Genomic DNA, 19,003 nt, shown 5'->3' on the forward strand with positions numbered 1-19,003 from the left:
CTGGCCAAGCTCCTCTGCCTCTCCTCTTTGTCCCTATATAGCCTTTAATGTATCTTCTGTGGGAGTAGCAAAGAAGAATACTACGGTTAAAGTGTAGGCAAACCTGGAGAGGTGGAGATCACCGGGGTGCAGCACACTTTTATTTTAGGAGACAACCTAGTAAGAGCTCAGGGGTTAGTAGTAACGCCGGTTTAAGAGGTCAGTCATATGTAGATGAGAGCTCAGTAATTTGTAACACAGAGTGCAAAGGCCAGGAGTAGGTAACACAAAGTGAAGAGGCCATGAGTAAGTAACACAAAGTAAAGAGGCCATGAGTAAGTAACACAAAGTGAAGAGGCCATGAGTAAGTAACACAAAGTGAAGAGGCCAGGAGTAAGTAACACAAAGTGAAGAGGCCAGGAGTAAGTAACACAAAGTGAAGAGGCCAGGAGTAAGTAACACAAAGTGAAGAGGCCAGGAGTAAGTAACACAAAGTGAAGAGGCCAGAAGTAATGTTTAGTGCATAGGTCAGAAGTAAGTGACGCAGAGTTTTGAAGTCTGTAGCAGGGGCGGAATGACCATTTGGAAACTCGGGCACTGCCCGATTGCCCGTGGTTAGTAGGGGGCCCCATGAGATGCCCCTGGTACCTTTTTCATTGGCTTTTTGGAGTTTGGCCAGGACACAGGGGCCCCATGATCCCCTATTGCCCGGGAGCCCCATGAGTTGTCAGTCCGCCCCTGGTCTGTAGTATTTAGCTCAGAGTGCAGAGATCAGCAGTAGAAAATGCAGAGGTCAGGAGTAAGTAATGCAGAGTGAAGAGGCCATAAGTAAGTAACGCTAAGTGCAGAAGAGGCCATAAGTAACGCTAAGTGCAGAAGAGGCCAGAAGTAAGTAACGCTAAGTGCAGAAGAGGCCAGAAGTAAGTAACACTAAGTGCAGAAGAGGCCAGAAGTAAGTAACGCTAAGTGCAGAAGAGGCCAGAAGTAAGTAACGCTAAGTGCAGAAGAGGCCAGAAGTAAGTAACGCTAAGTGCAGAAGAGGCCAGAAGTAAGTAACGCTAAGTGCAGAAGAGGCCAGAAGTAAGTAACGCTAAGTGCAGAAGAGGCCATAAGTAAGTAACGCTAAGTGCAGAAGAGGCCAGAAGTAAGTAACGCTAAGTGCAGAAGAGGCCAGAAGTAAGTAACGCTAAGTGCAGAAGAGGCCAGAAGTAAGTAACGCTAAGTGCAGAAGAGGCCAGAAGTAACACTAAGTGCAGAAGAGGCCAGAAGTAAGTAGCAGAGTTTTGTGGTCAGTAGTATTTAATGCAGAGGTCAGCAGTAGGTAATGCAGAACTCAACAGTAAGTAACGCAGTGTGCAGAGATCACATGTAAGTAACGCAGTGGTCAGTAGTAATGCAATACATAATGCAGGGGTCTGGAGTAAGTTTTGATTCTCATTGCCTGAAAAACATGCTTGATTAAAAGACCTGTGCAATGAAATATCCAGAGAGGCTATTGACACAAAGTCTCCCAGTTTCAAACTAATTTCGGCTTTGTGAAGTAGTAGGATGATAAAAACAGTATTTTCAGTAGAATTATGTTTTTTATTATTACTGGTATTTATATAGCACCATCAATTTACACATCTCTTTACATGTTGCTCATTTTTATCAATCCCTGCCCTCAAGGAGCTTACAATCTAATGTCTCTGTCTCACATGCATACACATACTAGGGCCAATTTAGACAGGAGCCAGTTAAATTACTGGCATGTCTTTGGAGTCTGGGAGGAAACTGAATTCCAGAGTTTTTTAGCAATTGATTTGAAATAATCCAAGAATAATATGCATAGGGACTTGTCGTCATGTGCTTATGAAAAGGTGGATCAGTTGTGCTTTCATGGCATCTTGTGTATGTCATATTCATTTCAGTATGTTTCACTGGGTGCAGTTCTCTCTTGCTCCCTTTAAAGGTCAATCTAGCTAATAAAGATCTTTCTTTGAGCCTGTTCTTCATCCCGGTTTGGTGTCCTGCTTTCAGCATAGTCTTCTCCCTCCTGTGTCTCTCCTCTTCCTCTCCTCCTTGCTGTGGGTACACCATGGGGGAGTATACTAGTTATTACCATATGAAAAGATCCTTATTAATATATACATCACTAAATGAAAAAAAGTTCCTCTTGACGCTGCTTACTCACCTACATCAAAGACTACAATGCCGCTGTTGACACACGAGAATGAGATGCAGTGAATACTTTACCGGCTGCTTTTCATTTGTATCTCCGGTAATATTAAACAGCAATGCCAGGAAGCAAAATAAAGAGACACTGTCACTTTATCAATTCAAGGCAATGTGACCAGACCTACTAATGGCTCACTTCCCCAGTAAGTTATACTCTCAAATCTGCGCCCTTTTGCTGTCTTTCCATTGGAGCACTTGCACTGGTCATCAGAACTGGACTTTCAGATATGGGGGGCATGTGACCTCCCTCATGGGAAAATGCTCCAGCCTGAGCATCCAATCACTATACATGAACTTTGATAATGGAGGGTGGGTGACATCATCCACACGGATAACTTCCAGTGTCAGGGGATACCCAAATGGATGATATCATTGCCCACATGCCACAGTGTTCAAGGTTTGGCTATTGGCCCTTATTTATGTCAATTTAAATCAATATGACGGTGCTTGGGCTTCAGCGTCCATTAACCACCTTACCAGGCAATGGAACTTCCAGGAGGCACTGCCACTTTGCCCTGAATGAGCAGTTAGTGCACTGACAATACTATCCAGTGAATACTGAGTCTGTGCTTCATTCAGAACCTTCACTTAAAGCGATTGTTAACCCTAATAATGAACATTTTTCATTTGCTTTCTTTTGGTCTCTGAAATATACCATTGAAAGCAATTTGTTATGTCTGTTTTGGGAAGTGCAAAAAAAACTGTCGATCTTGTCAGAAATTAAGAGCTATCCTGTGTTCTCTGCACACTTCCTGTACTATCTCAATGTGGCTATTTCACCCTCCCATTTCTTATCTTGGACTACAAAATGATTGGCTTTTATGTTGTAGAAATCTGAGAGTTGGTGTGGTGTGAGCAGTTTAGGAAAAGTCAGTGGGCAGGGCTGACAACACTCGATTCACAAAAGAGCTCCATGTTGTCAGTCGACTACGAGACTTAGACTCATAGTCCATTTCTGGCAGATCAGCAGGTACAACTCCAATTCCAAAACAGTTGGAACGCTGTCTAAAATCTGTGAAAAGGTGCTGGTCCAGGCTCTGGAGAGATCCAGACTTTAAAAGTGGAACTCTGCTTTAAGCCCCATTAAGAATTGGCACCTTTTGGGGGTGGGGGGGTAGGAGGGTGTATCCGAATTTGACAGGTACCCACTCTCACTTCCGCTGCAATCGCCTAGGCCATCGAAAGCGTAAGTTGTCCTCCCCCTCTCCCTCCCACGTGACAGGTCTCAGAAGACTATGGGACCAATCACAAAGTGCAGCGCCAAGGAGACAAGACTGTTGATCAACCCAGCTGATGTGAGAACACCGTGGGATTGCGGGACAGGTGAGTGTCCGTTTTTTAAAAGTCAGCAGCTACAGTTTTTGTAGCTGCTGACTTTTATTTATTTTTTTTCCAACTGGACCTTTGCTTTAATGTCAGGATCCATCCAGATGCCTGGACTCATCCTCTGAGCACACTGCCCTTCCCTTCCACAGCCTGGTGGTCTAGTGAGCACTGGAGGGGCAGAGCAGAGAGCCGCTGACTGACAATCACCGGCTCTCTGAAGACCAAGAACTGAGCAATCAGCAGTCTATTTACTCAGTTCTCACTCTTAGAAACTGCAGGGGACTGATGCTGCATCTAACTAGGTGAGTATAGTATATTCTATTAAAGGAGTCCTATGATAACATCATTAACCTTTATTCTATAACATGAGCATTGTCATAGTAACATAAACAACCGTTATTTTTGACAATCCAATGTAAGTTTACTTGAAAACTCTCCGTTCATGTTGTGAGTTCTGCCTGTCTGGTGGTCATTCTTTCCCACAACTTACTGGATTCCCTGCATGCTTTGCCGTTTCTCCTCTGCTGTTTACTTTTGATTTCAAAGGACTACATATCCCATAGTACCTTGCTCGCCGCAAGTAGTGATCCCTGTGCTGACTCCTCCTCCTCAAACTTCTCATTTCAGCACCTCTGTAGTTCAGAAGGCAGGCTCTGTGAAATGTGTGACACGGCAGTGCCTACTCACAGGGCATAGTGACTATGTGTCACAGAATTAAGGTAACTATATGAGGATCTTCACAAAGTACATTTATAAACTTCAGGATCCTTCTGATTGATAGAGTGGTCTAGAAAGAATTGAAATGAATAAATGATATTAGAATTTGACCATACATACGCTTAATAGTTCAAGAGTTGGGTAGTTAGACCTGGGAGCTATGACACACTTCTGAGGAGCCATGGAGCACCTTCATTGATATCATTATAAAAGAAAATGTAGAGATTGCCTGTTTTAGGTGCTTTGGGCCCTAGGCTCTTAGACTTTTATCAGTCAGCCTGTATTCCTCTATAGTAAATGGCCTTGTAGGTCTTGTTGATCAAACTAGGTAACATAATTTTAGAGGGATAGCCTTAAAGTCTTACAGCTTTGGTGACTTGGATTCAAATCTCAAAAGTGACATTATCTGCATGGAGTTGTGTTTCTGTGTATGTTTCCTCTCGGTACTTGCATTTCCTTACAAATTTTACTTTTCGGTTGTCTTCTACCTAAATTACTCCCTTCCTAACCACAACCTATATTTTAAAGTGGAACATCAGCATTGAAAAAAAGTAGCAATTTCCAAAGCTTGTACACTGGGCTCAGTTTTGACATTCCTTGGTGCTTGGATGAATTAACTCCCATGCTCCTGCGTGGGAGTTGCATCATTTCGAGCCAGCCAAACAAGATGGCTAAAGACTATGAAGCAGGGCAAAGATGTCTACAGTGCAGAGGAAACCTATGGTCACCGCAGCGCTGGAGTGAAGGTAAGTCAAGCAGTGAGTTTTCTTTTTAAGGTTGCCTTGCATAATGTCCCATAATGACATGTTACTATCCCTGTAGATGGCAGTGTTTCTTTAATACTGTAATTGTCTGACAAAGCACAGTATTAAAAAGGATACATTAAAATGTTTATAATAAATGTATACAAACTTACATACTTTATATATTTGTCCATAGAGCCATAGAGTTTTAGTCTTCTTAACTGATGCTGCTAAATTTGGCCTGGGCATCTAGGCTTCAGTGACCTCTGTGTGTGTGATTGTGGTGGGGACATTATATTAATTACAGGGGGCTGTTGTAAATAACAGAAGATCAAAAGAATATGTTGTCAGTGTAAAAAAACTGGAAATAATTTCTTTATCTGTGTATTCTGCCCAATAGAGGAGGAAGTGGGATTGCTTTTGTCCCAGCTCTGCAGCCCACGTGTTTCTGTTTTGACAGACTGGTTCCAATCTCCTGAGTTTAATTGCGCTCTGGATTTAGCCAATGCATTTCTGGTGCTGGATAGCTTGCAATTTATTGCTTCACATTGTAATGTAAAGAAATGTGGTTTATGGACAAGCTAATGCATACAATGTGTCATTGTTAATTGAAATAGAGTGCTTAAGGGGCAGCTCCACGTTAAATTAACAAGCAGGGATTGGTGGGAGCGATAAATTTAGTTTATAAGTATGTAAGGAGGTGCAGCGTGGTGCAGGTAGTAAATACACAGAGTCCGGTTGCAGTAAAACTTTGTAACATTGGCATTCTGTTCCAACACCCTGCCAAGAGAGCACTGCTAGAGAAACCGCTCACAGTTCAGTGTAGTCAGATGTAGAGGATGAGAGGTGAAGACAGTGTACGTTTCATAGGGTGAACCGTTGCTTGGCCAGTCCGGTCCCAAGAGGGAGGCTCCTTTCTAGGATAGTGAGTCCCTAATCTTTCCTTCTGGTCAGGAACCTTTTCCTGCCGCTAGTTACTTTTCCTCACAAGTGGGGTCTCTCTCCCTACACTAGCCAAGATGCGCGCCAAAACCCGGGGACAGGGACTTAAATAAAACCTGCTGACCAACGATGGCTGCAAAATATTTTTTTTTTATCCGCTCCTCTGCTCCCTCCAGACAGTAAGACCCTTCCCCGCAGTCTCTTTTCCCCCTATGCTCTGGTGGTAGTAGGTCCTCTACCATCAAGTCCAATTCCGAGCCCATATCCATGCATGGGAAGGGAGGACCCCAAGAGACATTCCACTGCTGGGGCATAGAGGAGAGAGTCTGCTCCTGCAGGAGTTTAGGATCGGGTAAGTGAAACCACCTTTTCTGGCTACCCTAAATCTAAACAAGCATTTGACCCTTCCAGTGTGGGGACAGCTCCACAGCAAGGCAACATTTGTTCTTTCCCTGGAGATGGGCTTTAAAGTGGAACTGAATTTTCAGTAATTACATCGCTCACATGCCCATTTTTAAGGGCAGTCTCTTATAAAGTTAATTGGCCCTCACACTACTGTTGGTAAATCTAAAGTGGATTGTACCTAAGCTGTACAATTCATTTTTAACGTGTGGCCCAGTATAAGGACTCATGTAGTTTGGCTTTGGTTTTCTGCATTTTACTTTCATTAGAAACATGTTTTTATTCCAGTTCTATAGATTTCTATATCCTTTTTTTTTTATTTTGGGTGACCCATGGACCTGCTTTGCTTTATGCTTCTTTGGGTCCTAAGACAGTCCATTACGTGACATCACTAGTCTACTTTCTTCTCTTCTTCCTATATCCATGGGCAGGTCCTAAATGTTCCAGAGAATGGTGCCACATAATGACCTGGCCCTGTTCTCTGCAGCATTCATTTTTTGTGAGCCCAGGGAATGGCTTTATATTGTATTGAAACCAGCCTTTCTCAGCTATGGTTTCTCCAAAGGTTGCCATTGGTTCCTTGAGCAATGTGCAATCTCTACCTTTAACCACTAACACTAATGATCTTTTTGTCGATTTTGAGACCTGAAAGTTATTTTAAGGGTTCTTCTATGTTAATGTTGAGAAAGGCTGTTTCCATGCAAAAATGGAGCTAGTCTAAGGAGTAAGAAAATTGGTTTCATGGGTGAAATGTATTCACTACACTGACTGCCTTCCCTTCACTGGTACCCACTTGTTAGTTTGATGTGGATCTGTCCTTTAATTTCACTCGGTTAGATATTTCTGTAGCTCTGAACTAATGATAATTTCTGAAGCTTTGCTGCATTTTAACTTGGTGGTTTCTACACCAACAGCCCCTTCCTCTGCTGACCACATTCTACCTAACCCCCTCTTCAACGAGGGCACAATGGACGCATTTTTTAAAAGACATTTCAGAAAAAAAGCTGCTCCTCCACCCACAGAGACATCATGTCCGCCAACTTTGCGGCGGTGCAATGTGGTTATTACCACCGGAAAAGCACGCCGCAGATCCAGTGTTGGCCTGGCATCTTCCTCTCTTTCTATGCAACGACGATGTTCTGTCACACAGCCTCTCCCTCCTTGTTTGATGACATCAGGACACGGGGGAAGGAGAGATGGGCGAAGGAGGTCAAGTACCACCACTCCGGGCCTGAGTCCTCGTTTTGCTGTTCAGAGGAGACGTGGGGGGAAGCTACACTCCATTGATCATCAGCTTTTGGGGCCTTCTATGTTGTTGGCCAGCCTCATCCCAATAAAGAAAGCTGCAGATGTGAGAGAAGAGGAATCGGAAGAAGAAAAGGAGGAGGAAATGGAAGACATGTCGGAGGAAGGAACTGATCAGGATAGCAATATCTCCACAACTTCTGACCATAAAAGTACTGAGGAGATGTCTGTGCTTCCTTCTTGTTCCACCACTGACCACCGAAAACTGTACGCAGGGGACTGAGTAAAGGTGGAGTAGGGGGGCTAAGTGTGTATCTAATATACCATTATTATTATTATTTTAATTTACAGGAAAGCTACAGCGTATAAGCCAGCATCATATTTTAACATTTTTACTTTATGACACATTAGGCGATTTCATGAACAAGTCTCCAAAGCTACTTAATCAACCAATTAAATAGTGATTGACCTATTAACACATTTTAACATACTGAAGTTATACTAAAATGAGAAAATTCACTCAATTTATCTTTATCTGAATTTTCTGTAATCCACTGTACCACAGCACACAGACCATCTGACAGGGTCAGGAAAAGGGAAGTAGGACTGTACTTCCTGAAGCCTGTGCTGTGCAACTTTAGTTTTGTTTCCTACTTTAACAATCGCATTCAAATTTCAAAGGCAAGCTTGAATCTGTTAGGTGGCTGTGAGAAACATTCTATTGATGATGTGTTTACATCAGGGTAGCTTTGTGATGAGCAGTGCGGAGAGTTTTCCTACATCACAAACACACACTTTCCAGGTATAACTTCTGCAGTGCTGATTGAGCAAATTTTTTCTGACAGGACGTTAAACAAAAGTCAGTTGGTAGATTGACTTCTGTTCAACCACAGTGCTTATGCATGGATTGAAATTCGTTTGGTCCCTACTGAATTTTGATCTCTGTACAGCAAATTTGGCACCATATACTTAAACAGATATCAACTTAGGAGCAGCAGTTATGTCCATGCAGCCTATGCATCTCAATAGACATCAGTAGAACTAAAACAATTCAAAAAGTGGTTACTGCGCTTGTGGAACAGTTGAAATTAATATAAAAGCTGCAAGCACTCTATTAGATATTTATCACAGCCATCTATAGGTATGCAAAATGTACTGCACTATAATTTAACCAGAAAAAAAAATGTGTTACAATGTTAAAGTGTGCAAACCATTGGACTTTAATTTTAATTAAAACTACTAAAATTGCACTTACAGACAAATAAAAGATAAGTAGCTCTGCATATAAGCACCAAACTCTCAAATACTCCGCACTTCCAGCTCACTTCCGGTAAATGGGATGACATCACTATGGGCTCTGTCCTACGTATACCCCAGAAGATGTAATCTTTGATGGAACACGTGGGGGGGAGCTTGTTGTGACATTATCATGTTTAGCTGGGAAATGCGGAGTATTCAGGAGTTTGGTCATTATATGCAGTGCTGCTTATGTTTTAATTGTTCGTGGAACATGTGATTCTCTTTTTCTGGGTACATACCTGCATGCACTCACCCTCTACCTGACAGGAGCTGTGGAAGTATTCCCTGCTTCAGAGAGACCTTTTCCAGAAAGAGATGCCTGGAGACCAGGAATGATGACCTGTATGGATCTTTAAAAAAGCGTGATATGACTCTTGATGGTATGAGAGTCATACCCATCTGGGAAGCAGACTTAAGTCTCTTCTGGTGGTGGAGCACAAATTGGAGGAGGTTCTTGGAAGATTCATTCTTCCCTTTTAACAACAATTTCACAAAGAGTCTTGCGTTTGGAGCACAAATTGGAGGAGGTTCTTGGCAGATTCATTCTTCCCTTTTGACAATAATTTCACAAAGAGTCTTGTGTTTGGAGTACAAATTGGAGGAGGTTCTTGGAAGATTCATTCTTCCCTTTTGACAATAATTTCACAAAGAGTCTTGCGTTTGGAGCACAAATTGGAGGAGGTTCTTGGAAGATTCATTCTTCCCTTTTGGCAATAATTTCACCAAGAGTCTAGCGTTTGGACACTTCAATATTGTCACAAATGTTTTTTTATAAATTATAGCGCAGCACATTTTGTATACCCACATCAACGGGACTGCCTACATGGGAATACATGGAACACCTGTGCATCCTCATGCAGGTAAACATGGCCCTTGCACGAGGTACAAATTGATACACCCCATGTGAATGAGAACATAGTTGGCCATAATAGTACGTAAGAAAGGAGCTATCCCTTCTTAGCTGCCATCAAAACATATGTGCCAATTAAAAAACTTTCCTTTAGTTCTATTCCTGTAACAGCTCAAAAATGTTAAAGATGAAATCTAGGAATAATTCAACACTTACCTTGCAGTGGGGCTTCCCCAGCAGTGCAAGAATCAAATGCTCATTTTTGTAAATTTTAAATTTAGTTTTACTTACCATTTCCTCACTCCTCCAGTCTTACTCCTTTCCATTCAACCGGCCCTCTGAAGCCTCTTCTCTTGGTGCTGTATTCATCTTTCGGTTGTACTCTGACTTCATCATGTACAATGCAGGACCAATAAATGTGCATTGTAAGTGAGGAGGCCAAAGGTCACAACTTGGAGCTTCGGAGGGAAGTGGAATGTGCTGGCTGTTGGGGGAGTGAGGGGTAAGATAAGTAAAATTGCTTTTTAATGGTTCCCTAGATAACGCGCATTTAACAGGGGGAGTCTCACTGCAAAGGTAGCTTTGAATTTTCCATCATTTTTTGTACTGTGGACAATGATCACCAGGACCAATAGTGGGGGAGAATCTCCTCTGCAATAAAAACCTGACAGAGGTTCTAATCCTTCCACATTGTATCAAAAGGTGAAAAAAAGGTTCTTGTCTTTAAATACACTAGTGCGTCAGAGTTGTAATGGACAAGAACATGCAACATTATCAAGTACATGGTATCTATGGACGTGGTTTTAGTCTCAACACCGTAGCTAGAGCAATCAGGTAAAAGCTCAAGGTCAGCGAGCAATGTCAAATTTGTCATCTCATTTCCATGTTTTGACTGTAGCAACACTTTAATTATTTAAAGCGACGAAGCAGCAGTGGCCTCACTTTGCCGCGCATCAGTTGTCTGCCATCAACTCCGAGCCATGAACATCTCAGTTTAGTGGGTATGTTTATGGATCGGTCCTGTTTTCAGGAAAGCCTATTAGTACTTTTATCGGTTGTTAAATTTCTTTCTAAAGTGACGATTAGTCATCTCCATCCTTTAGACCATACACCTAGCAATGTTTTTGTAAACTAGTTCTGGTCCTTATTGAATTGTCAGAAATACTGATTGAGTTGTGTGAATGGACGGCAATATATGTCTACCACTCAAACACTTGGGTGGTGGGTCATTTTTTGCTGATGTCTTGTGCTTTAAATATTAGCAGATATATATTTTCTATGGTAATTCTTCAAATGATTGCACCTATGGACAGCCATGAGGCAGTGCAGTCAGGACTTGTCATGAGCAACTGCTGCAAGAATTTCTGTTACAGGATAGGCTGCAGCTTTAGGCTAGAGAGTGAGGGAAGGGAAACCGTAAAGTAAAATGACTCTTAAATGGACTGCTTAGTGGTTTTGCTGCTATTTCTCTTATTTAATATTTTTTTAAACTATTTTAATCTTTCTTGTCAGGGAAACATGAATTACTGCAACTGAATATTGCAACTGAATAATTCCTTGTTTTAATTTCAAGCCAGCAGATGTTTGCTTGTCTATCTTTATTTGCTTCACAAAGAAAAAAACCTTTTGTTTACAGAGCTCAATAGCTTAAGCTTAAATTTCCATCACGGCAAAGAGAGTTGTTGCAGTGACTCCTCCCCCTCCCTTTTGATAGCTGCGTTCATAGACAGAGAGTCTGAAAGGAATCATCTTGTGCTGTATTGTGCATTTAGAAAACCACAATTATCTGTGAAAAACAAACAAATGTCAGTTTAAAGAAAGTGTAAACTTAAAAAGTAAAATACATCTACAGTGGGGATCGAAAGTTTGGGCACCCCAGCTAAAAATTTGTATTAATGTGCATAAAGAAGCCGAGGAAAGATGGAAAAATCTCCAAAAGGCATCAAATTACAGATTAGACATTCTTATAATATGTCAACAAAAGTTAGATTTTATTTCCATCATTTACACTTTCAAAATAACAGAAAACAAAAAAATGGCGTCTGCAAAAGTTTGGGCACCCTGCAGAGTTAATATCTTGTACTGCCCCCTTTGGCAAGTATCACAGCTTGTAAACGCTTTTTGTAGCCAGCCAAGAGTCTTTCAATTCTTGTTTGAGGTATCTTTGCCCATTCTTCCTTACAAAAGTCTTCCAGTTCTTTGAGATTTCTGGGCTGTCTGTCACGCACTGCTCTTTTAAGGTCTATCCATAGATTTTCAATTATGTTGAGGTCAGGAGATTGTGAAGGCCATGGCAAAACCTTCAGTTTACGCCTCTTGATGTAATCCCCCGTGGATTCGAGGTGTGTTTAGGATCATTATCCATTTGTAGAAGCCATCCTCTCTTTAACTTCAGGTTTTTCACAGATGGCATCAAGTTACCATCCAAAATTTGCTGAAATTTTATTGAATCCATTTTTCCTTCTACTAGTGAGATGTTCCCTGTGCCACTGGCTGCAACACAACCCCAAAGCATGATTGATCCAACCCCATGCTTAGCAGTTGGACAGAGGTTCTTTTCATTAAATTCTGTGCCCCTTCTTCTGCAAACGTACCTTTGCTCATTCCGGCCAAAAAGTTCAATTTTAACCTCATCGGTCCACAGAACTTGTTTCCAAAATGCATCAGGCTTGTCTATATTTTCATTTGCAAAGTTCAAACAATGATTTTTGTGGTGAGGACGTAGAAGAGGTTTTCTTCTGATGACTCTTCCATGAAGACCATATTTGTACAAGTATCTCTTCATAGTGGAATAGTGTACCACAACTCCAGTGTCTGCCAGATCTTTCTGGAGGGATCGTGCAGTCAAACGTGGGTTTTGAATTGTTTTTCTCACAATCCTGCGAGCTGTTCTGTCTGATATTTTTCTTGGTCTTCCAGATCTTGCTTTAACTTCCACTGTTCCTGATGACTGCCATTTCTTAATTACATTCCGAACAGAGGATATTGACATCTGAAAACGCTTTGCTTTCTTCTTATAGCCTTCTCCAGCTTTGTGAGCGTCAACTATTTTCAGTTTCAGTTTTCTAGACAACTGCTTAGAAGAACCCATGGTGCTGATTGTTGGGGCAAGGTCAGATGAGTCTGGGCATTTAAAACCTTTGAGATTGACATCACCTGGTCTTCCCAGCGATGATTGAGAACAATCCATGACACTGGCAGGTCTCAGCTTTGCAAAGGGGGCAGTGCATGCTATAAATTCTGCAGGGTGCCCAAACTTTTGCAGACGCCATTTTTTTGTTTTCTGTTATTTTGAAAGTGTAAATGATAGAAATAAAATCTAACTTTTGTTGACATATTATAAGAATGTCTAATCTGTAATTTGATGCCTTTTTGGAGATTTTTCCATCTTTCCTTGGCTTCTTTATGCACATTAATACAATTTTTTAGCTGGGGTGCCCAAACTTTCGATCCCCACTGTATTTCCCCTCTGAAGTACACGCCATTTCACAACCCGTCCTCGGGCGGTACAGACACACCCTCTGCGGTCGAAAACAGAGATGAACAGAAAGGCTGTGCTGTCACGTGACTGCAAAATAAAGCTAAAAAGGCAATTTATTGAATAATGTTATAGGTTTTTAAAAAGTGTGTTTTGCTTTATAAAATTAACATACTCTAATATTGCCGACCTTTCTGCTGCCAACAAGAGTGTAACCTTTATGAGCTGAGAAGCACAAATTACTAATTTAAACACTAGGTAATTTATATTGTCTTTATAGACTTCTTCTGCATACTGTTTGTGTTCTCTCTGCTTGGCACGGTCCTATCTGTCCTTAGAAACAGACACTTAGCTTTGTTATTGCCTATCGTCTAGTGTTTAATGGGGGTAGGCGCAATGTTTATTTTGGCTCTAGATTGTGTTCTCTCCTGGCAGTGTCTATGGGCACCTGTGTAATGTCTTTGGGATAGAACGCTCTCCATAGAGCATGGCCAATCCTTCAGCAGTGACTTCCTAAACTCTGCAATGGGTGTGCATGTATATTATAAGGAATATCTCATAACTGCTCAATGTTATTGGAAGAATTTTACACTGCCGTACTAATGAGTGTATTGCTATGCTTGTAAAGCTAGCCATATATATCTGTTTTCTCTTTTTTCTCCAAGCTAAATTGTGTAGATGGAAAAGTCTCTACTGCCAGCTATTGTATTCAGCAGCAGCTCCTGGAGCTGCGACTGACTAAGTGCAATGGTACTGCCAATCCGTGACTGCATCTGATAGGCTGGAGTCACAGTTTGGCCGGTAATTTTCCATCTGTCTCAGTGGATTTTTAAAATGACTTTTGAACTGGGTGGTGCTTTCAAGGCCATCCATGGCTCAAATTTTGACCAATTCAGCATTCTATCTTAAAGTAGAAGTCCAACCTAAACCTATCTAAACTTAAACCTGTTTCCTCCCCTATTCTAAGCTCTATACTAACTACCTTGTAAAGCAGGGGTGTCAAACTGGTGTCCCTCCAGCTGTTGTGAAACTACAAGTCCCATCATGCCTCTGCCCTTGGGAGTCATGCTTTTAACTGTAAATCTTGCAATGCTTCATGGGACTTGTAGTTTGGCAACAGCTGGAGGGCCACCAGTTTGACAACTGTGTTGTAAAGGAAAGATATCTATATTTACCTATTATAAGGGCCCTCCGGTCTGGTCACATGATTGGCTCCCAGCGCCGGCTTTAGGGTCAGTGGACAACAGATGGCCCCATGGTAAGTCTATGGGTGACGTCATCGCTCAGGCCCTGCAGGCATTGTCGCTGTTCTCTCCTCTACATTGAAACCAGCCGTTGTGGAGATCACATGACCAGACCGGAGCACCCTTAGATTCGGTAAGTATGTACATCTTTCCTTTGCTGCCTAGTTAGTAAAGGGCTTGGAATGGGGGGGGGGGTGAGCAGGATCAAGCTTAAATAGGATTAGACCGGACTTCTGTTTTAAGTCAGCATGGTGTTGCATCCAAGATGGCCTCGGCTCTCAAAGAGTGGGTTAAATGGTGCTGTCTGTCCCATTAGGGAAATTTACCACTTACCCATTAGCCAGCCTCCTGGGCTTGATAAATAAGAAGTAAAGAGCAATCAATCAGAAAGTTTTTACCAGTTGAACTACAGAACCCCCTCCGCCTTGTGCTTTAAAAAGTCTCAGACTCAAACAAAATAAGTGAAACCTCTTTACCTAAACCCAATTCCTGTCCTTCGCCTGTAAGGTGCCAGAACTTCAGGCAAAGCAAATCCAAAGTGATGGTACAGATGTCTTTGTTCATACAAAAGGATTGGTGGGTTGGCATGTCAGGCAGGAAGGAGTTGTTGGCTTATGATGAGGAATCCTCCAATATGGCGCCAGTGGATTTGGATTGGTCCAGACAGGCTTGGTGGATTACTTATGTTCTATGGTAGCAGCAAGGTACCTTATATTTTGGTATAAAGATGATGTAAAATGAAGCCTGAACTGCATGACATTGAGTCTGCCTTAGGCAGATACATGAGCTGCATATGAATATAAAATGGTCATCTACCCACTCTCAGATGCATGCTGTTTTTTTACAGAAAAGCCATTGCCAAATCTGGAGGCCAGCACCTCACAACGTCCTCTAATGTCCCGCACAGCGATGCACAAGAATCCCAAATACGCAGCACCGTTGACTGGAGTGTGAGTATATATCGAGAAACCAGCTTGATTGTTTAATTGTCTCCAAAATATCTAAGGTTTCTTTACAGCACCTTTTGGGAACCTGGGCAAGCTGAGCCAATGATAAATGATAAAACCTGATCAGTAGATGGAGCAGTATAGGCAGATGAAGTTATTTCTAAATCTTGAATTTCTTGAAGAAGTTGAGTTTGGTTCCATCCCCACTTCCTGTACCCTCATATTGGTTGTGCAGGCCATGTGTCAGATTACATAACTAATAAGGAGGTGGAAGGGTAGAGGATGTACTCAACTTTTAATCGGGTTGTGGAACAAGTGGATTGGGGCATTAGTAGTGCACAGACATTGTGCAGCACTACCAAGTGGAGTCTACGTATTTAATGGAGCAACAACATGGTAATAGATGATTACAGGTAAACAACATTGATGCAGACAGAACTAGAAGAGACTTTAATGTGACACTAAAGATAATTTTTTTTTTTTTTTTAAATAAATTTGTATATACTTACCTGCTTTGTGCAGTGATTTTGCACAGAGCAGCCCCAGGGCCTCTTCTTTTCGGGTCCCTGTTCCTCCCCCTCAAGCAGTGAGCCGCTCTCCGTAGGGGCACCGCTGCATGCTTGTCCCTGAGCCACTGCTCTATGCATCCATAAGACACATAGAGCCGTGGCCCCGCCCCGCACTGTAAAGTGGCTCTAAAGGTTCAAGGTTCAAAAACCTTCTGTGTGTAGCCCCCCCCCAAATCCTTACTTGAGCCCCCTCCAATTCAGTGACGTTCTCGACAGCCTCTGCTGTCTGGGGACTCTTTCTCCTCATTGGCTCACTGGTTGTGATTGACAGCAGTGGAAGCCAATGGGCTTCCGCTGCTGTCTTAGCCAGTGAGGAGAAAGAGAGTCCCCAGACAGCAGAGGCTGTCGAGAACGTCACTGGATTGGAGGGGGCTCAGGTAAGGATTTGGGGGGGGGGGCTACACAAAGAAGGTTTTTTTACCTTCATGCATAGAAAACATAAAGGTAAAAATCCTTGAACCTTTAAATCCACTTTATGGTGGCTGTAAACATCAGACATGAAACATGAACAAAGTATATCCTTCTATTGTGTGTAATTGTCTCAATTAAGAGCACTAAGCGTCATTTCTGTCTGCTGCTTCCTTCCTTTGTTATCTGCATGAGTCACTTCTGACAAGTTTTCCTGACACCAGGAGAAAAATGGTGACAGAGGAGGGACCTTCAACAGATGGATAGCCTCAGCTTTTTTCCTGTGTGCTGTGTGGAGGGGGGGGGGGTGGTGTCCCTCCCCTCCAATCAGCTCTCAGAGCTCTCCTCACTGAGCTCTGCAGAGTGTAAGTTCAGTTCTCCGCCCTCCTCTTTTGACAGCTCTACAAGCTTTAGAAAGTCAGCACTTTCAATAGATGTAGAGAAGAGAAGACTACAGGTACAGCTTATGTAGGAGGATTTATTTTATTTCGTTGCATCACCTGAGGCCAGTCACTTCACTGTGTGTGTGTGTGTGTGTGTGTGTGTGTGTGTGTGTGTATATATATATATGTGTATATATATATATGTATATATATACATATACATACATACACATACACATATAAGGGTTTACAACTAACTTAAAGCAAAACTAAACCTAACTTTTACAAAACTGTGAACAGGCAGCTCTTTATTGCAGAAGATGCATGCTATGTCTCTTTTGCAATAATACACAACTGCCTGCTCGTAGATTTCTTATTGAATGTACACTGAGCTGTGCATGCGCAGCTCAATGTCCATTCCTGGCACACTCCGGCTGTGAGCTGGATCACATTGTCCCCTGTTTTTTCTGTACTTGTATTATTTGTAAAATGACAAAACATGAGGAAAAATACAGGTAATGGAAAGATGTACTAAATATGTTATTTTGTTCTCTTGTCCATGCACACACTATAACATACGTCCAGCCAAAATGTTTTTTTAGTTTTGGAAAGAGTAGGGAAAAGTTAAAGCAGGAGGGGGGAGGGTAACGTTACATGGACTAGCAGATTTGGATACACTAACAAACTGAATCCAAGTGCCAGCCCACACTTTGTAATCAGTTACAGCATACAATTTCCTTTTCATTTGAGATAAAGGTTTTATCTCAAATGAAAAGGAAATTGTATGCTGTAACTGATTACATTTTTACATAAAAAAAGGGTTTTACATAAAAAAAACTGATCATTGTAAGCACTCCTGCCAGTGTTGGATGGTTTGTCTCATCCCTGTAAACTGATACATCTGCAAGAGAGCCTTTTCTTTTAAAAAATAGACTTACTGGTCAGATCAGCAGGTGAAAATAATAAAAAGCCTAAGAAAGAAAAGGAATGCAGCCATCACATTTAAGAATTGGTAAGCTGAAGTATAATTCATGTTTGCGCTGGGTTTATATACCACTTTAAAGTTGACCTCCAGGAAAATTAAAAACTACTTTTGCAATATTGTTGGAGGTGCCCCACTACAAGGTTGGTTTTGAATATTCCCAGGAAAATGCTGAGAATGCTTGTTTTCGTCTAGAATACCTTTTTAAAGCAATTTACCTAATCCCGGCTGGTGGCACTCTATTCTTCCCTATGATGCTCCGAGTTGTTGGCGGGCCCTTGGCATCCTCACAATGCAGGACTGCTGGTTCTGGATTGTAGGTGATGATGTCAGAGTGCAACTGACAGAGCAGTGAAGAAAAGAAGCCTAAAGGACTGGTTGCATGGAGAGGAGGAAACCTTTGGGACCTAGGGATAAAGTAACTAAAACTGCATTTAAAAGTACCCTAGACAAACATGAGCATTTAAGCCCTGAAGTGCAGGGGAACCCCGATCCAAGGGTAGTTTAGAGTTTTCCCCAGAGTTCTGCTGTCTTGGTTTCCGTAAGATTTCCCATCATGATATGTCAACAAGTGGAAAGATTCCCAGTGGGGACAGAGACAACAATATAAACCTGACAGACATTCTAACCCTTCACCACTCTAATCAAAAGTAACAAAATTTACATTTATTATGTCTGTAAAAATCATCTGTCTTCAACTATAGACATGAGACACACAGAAATAAAAAAAAAATATCTTCTGTTGCAGCGAGCACTCTCGCATTGCAAGGGGTAAATGGTTGTTATGTCTAGGGGGTACAGGAAGAGGCATTGCTACTTACCGTATTTTTCGCCGTATAAGACGCACCTGACCATAAGATGCACCTAGGTTTTAGAGGCAGAAAACAGGAAAAAAAAAATTCTGAACTAATGGACTGCAGACACAGTACAGGAGATGACCAGAGACTGCGGACAGCACAGGGATGACCAGAGACTGCGGACAGCACAGGGATGACCAGAGACTGCGGACAGTACAGATGACTGCTGACCTTTGGGGAGGTGGGGAGTGGGTACCTGAATTTGACAGGTACCCGCTCTTACTTCCGCAGAGTTTTTGTTTGATCTTACCTGTCCCTCGATCCAGCGGCGTGCTGTCTTCCCGGCTTCTGTAATGGCGCTCGGCATGACAGCCGGGTGCCCAGTGCGCATGAGCAAGAAGCACTTGCGCTTTGTGATTGGTCCGGCGGCTTCTGGGATCTGTCATGTGTCCCAGGTACCGCCTTACCATTCACA

General features: G+C 42.2%; 1 protein-coding gene across 6 annotated transcripts in view; it reads left to right on the forward strand.

Annotated features, from left to right (window-relative positions):
• The window catches only part of DGKZ (diacylglycerol kinase zeta), a 303,200-nt gene that overhangs the window by 158,119 nt on the left and 126,078 nt on the right, over positions 1 to 19,003 (forward strand). For 3 of the 6 annotated variants that reach the window (XM_089684552.1, XM_089684554.1, XM_089684553.1), the window contains exon 2: positions 15,290 to 15,392. In XM_089684552.1, coding sequence (XP_089540678.1) covers positions 15,290 to 15,392 — 103 coding nt within the window. Of the gene's footprint in view, positions 1 to 7,185; positions 7,839 to 15,289; positions 15,393 to 19,003 lie in introns of those variants that run through there. The other 3 variants (XM_089684550.1, XM_089684551.1, XM_089684549.1) reach the window with 2 other exon arrangements.

The sequence above is a fragment of the Staurois parvus genome, unplaced genomic scaffold (assembly GCF_062004578.1).
Source record: "Staurois parvus isolate SC_StPar_1 unplaced genomic scaffold, SC_StPar_1.0 ptg000350l, whole genome shotgun sequence".
Lineage (NCBI taxonomy): Eukaryota > Metazoa > Chordata > Amphibia > Anura > Ranidae > Staurois > Staurois parvus.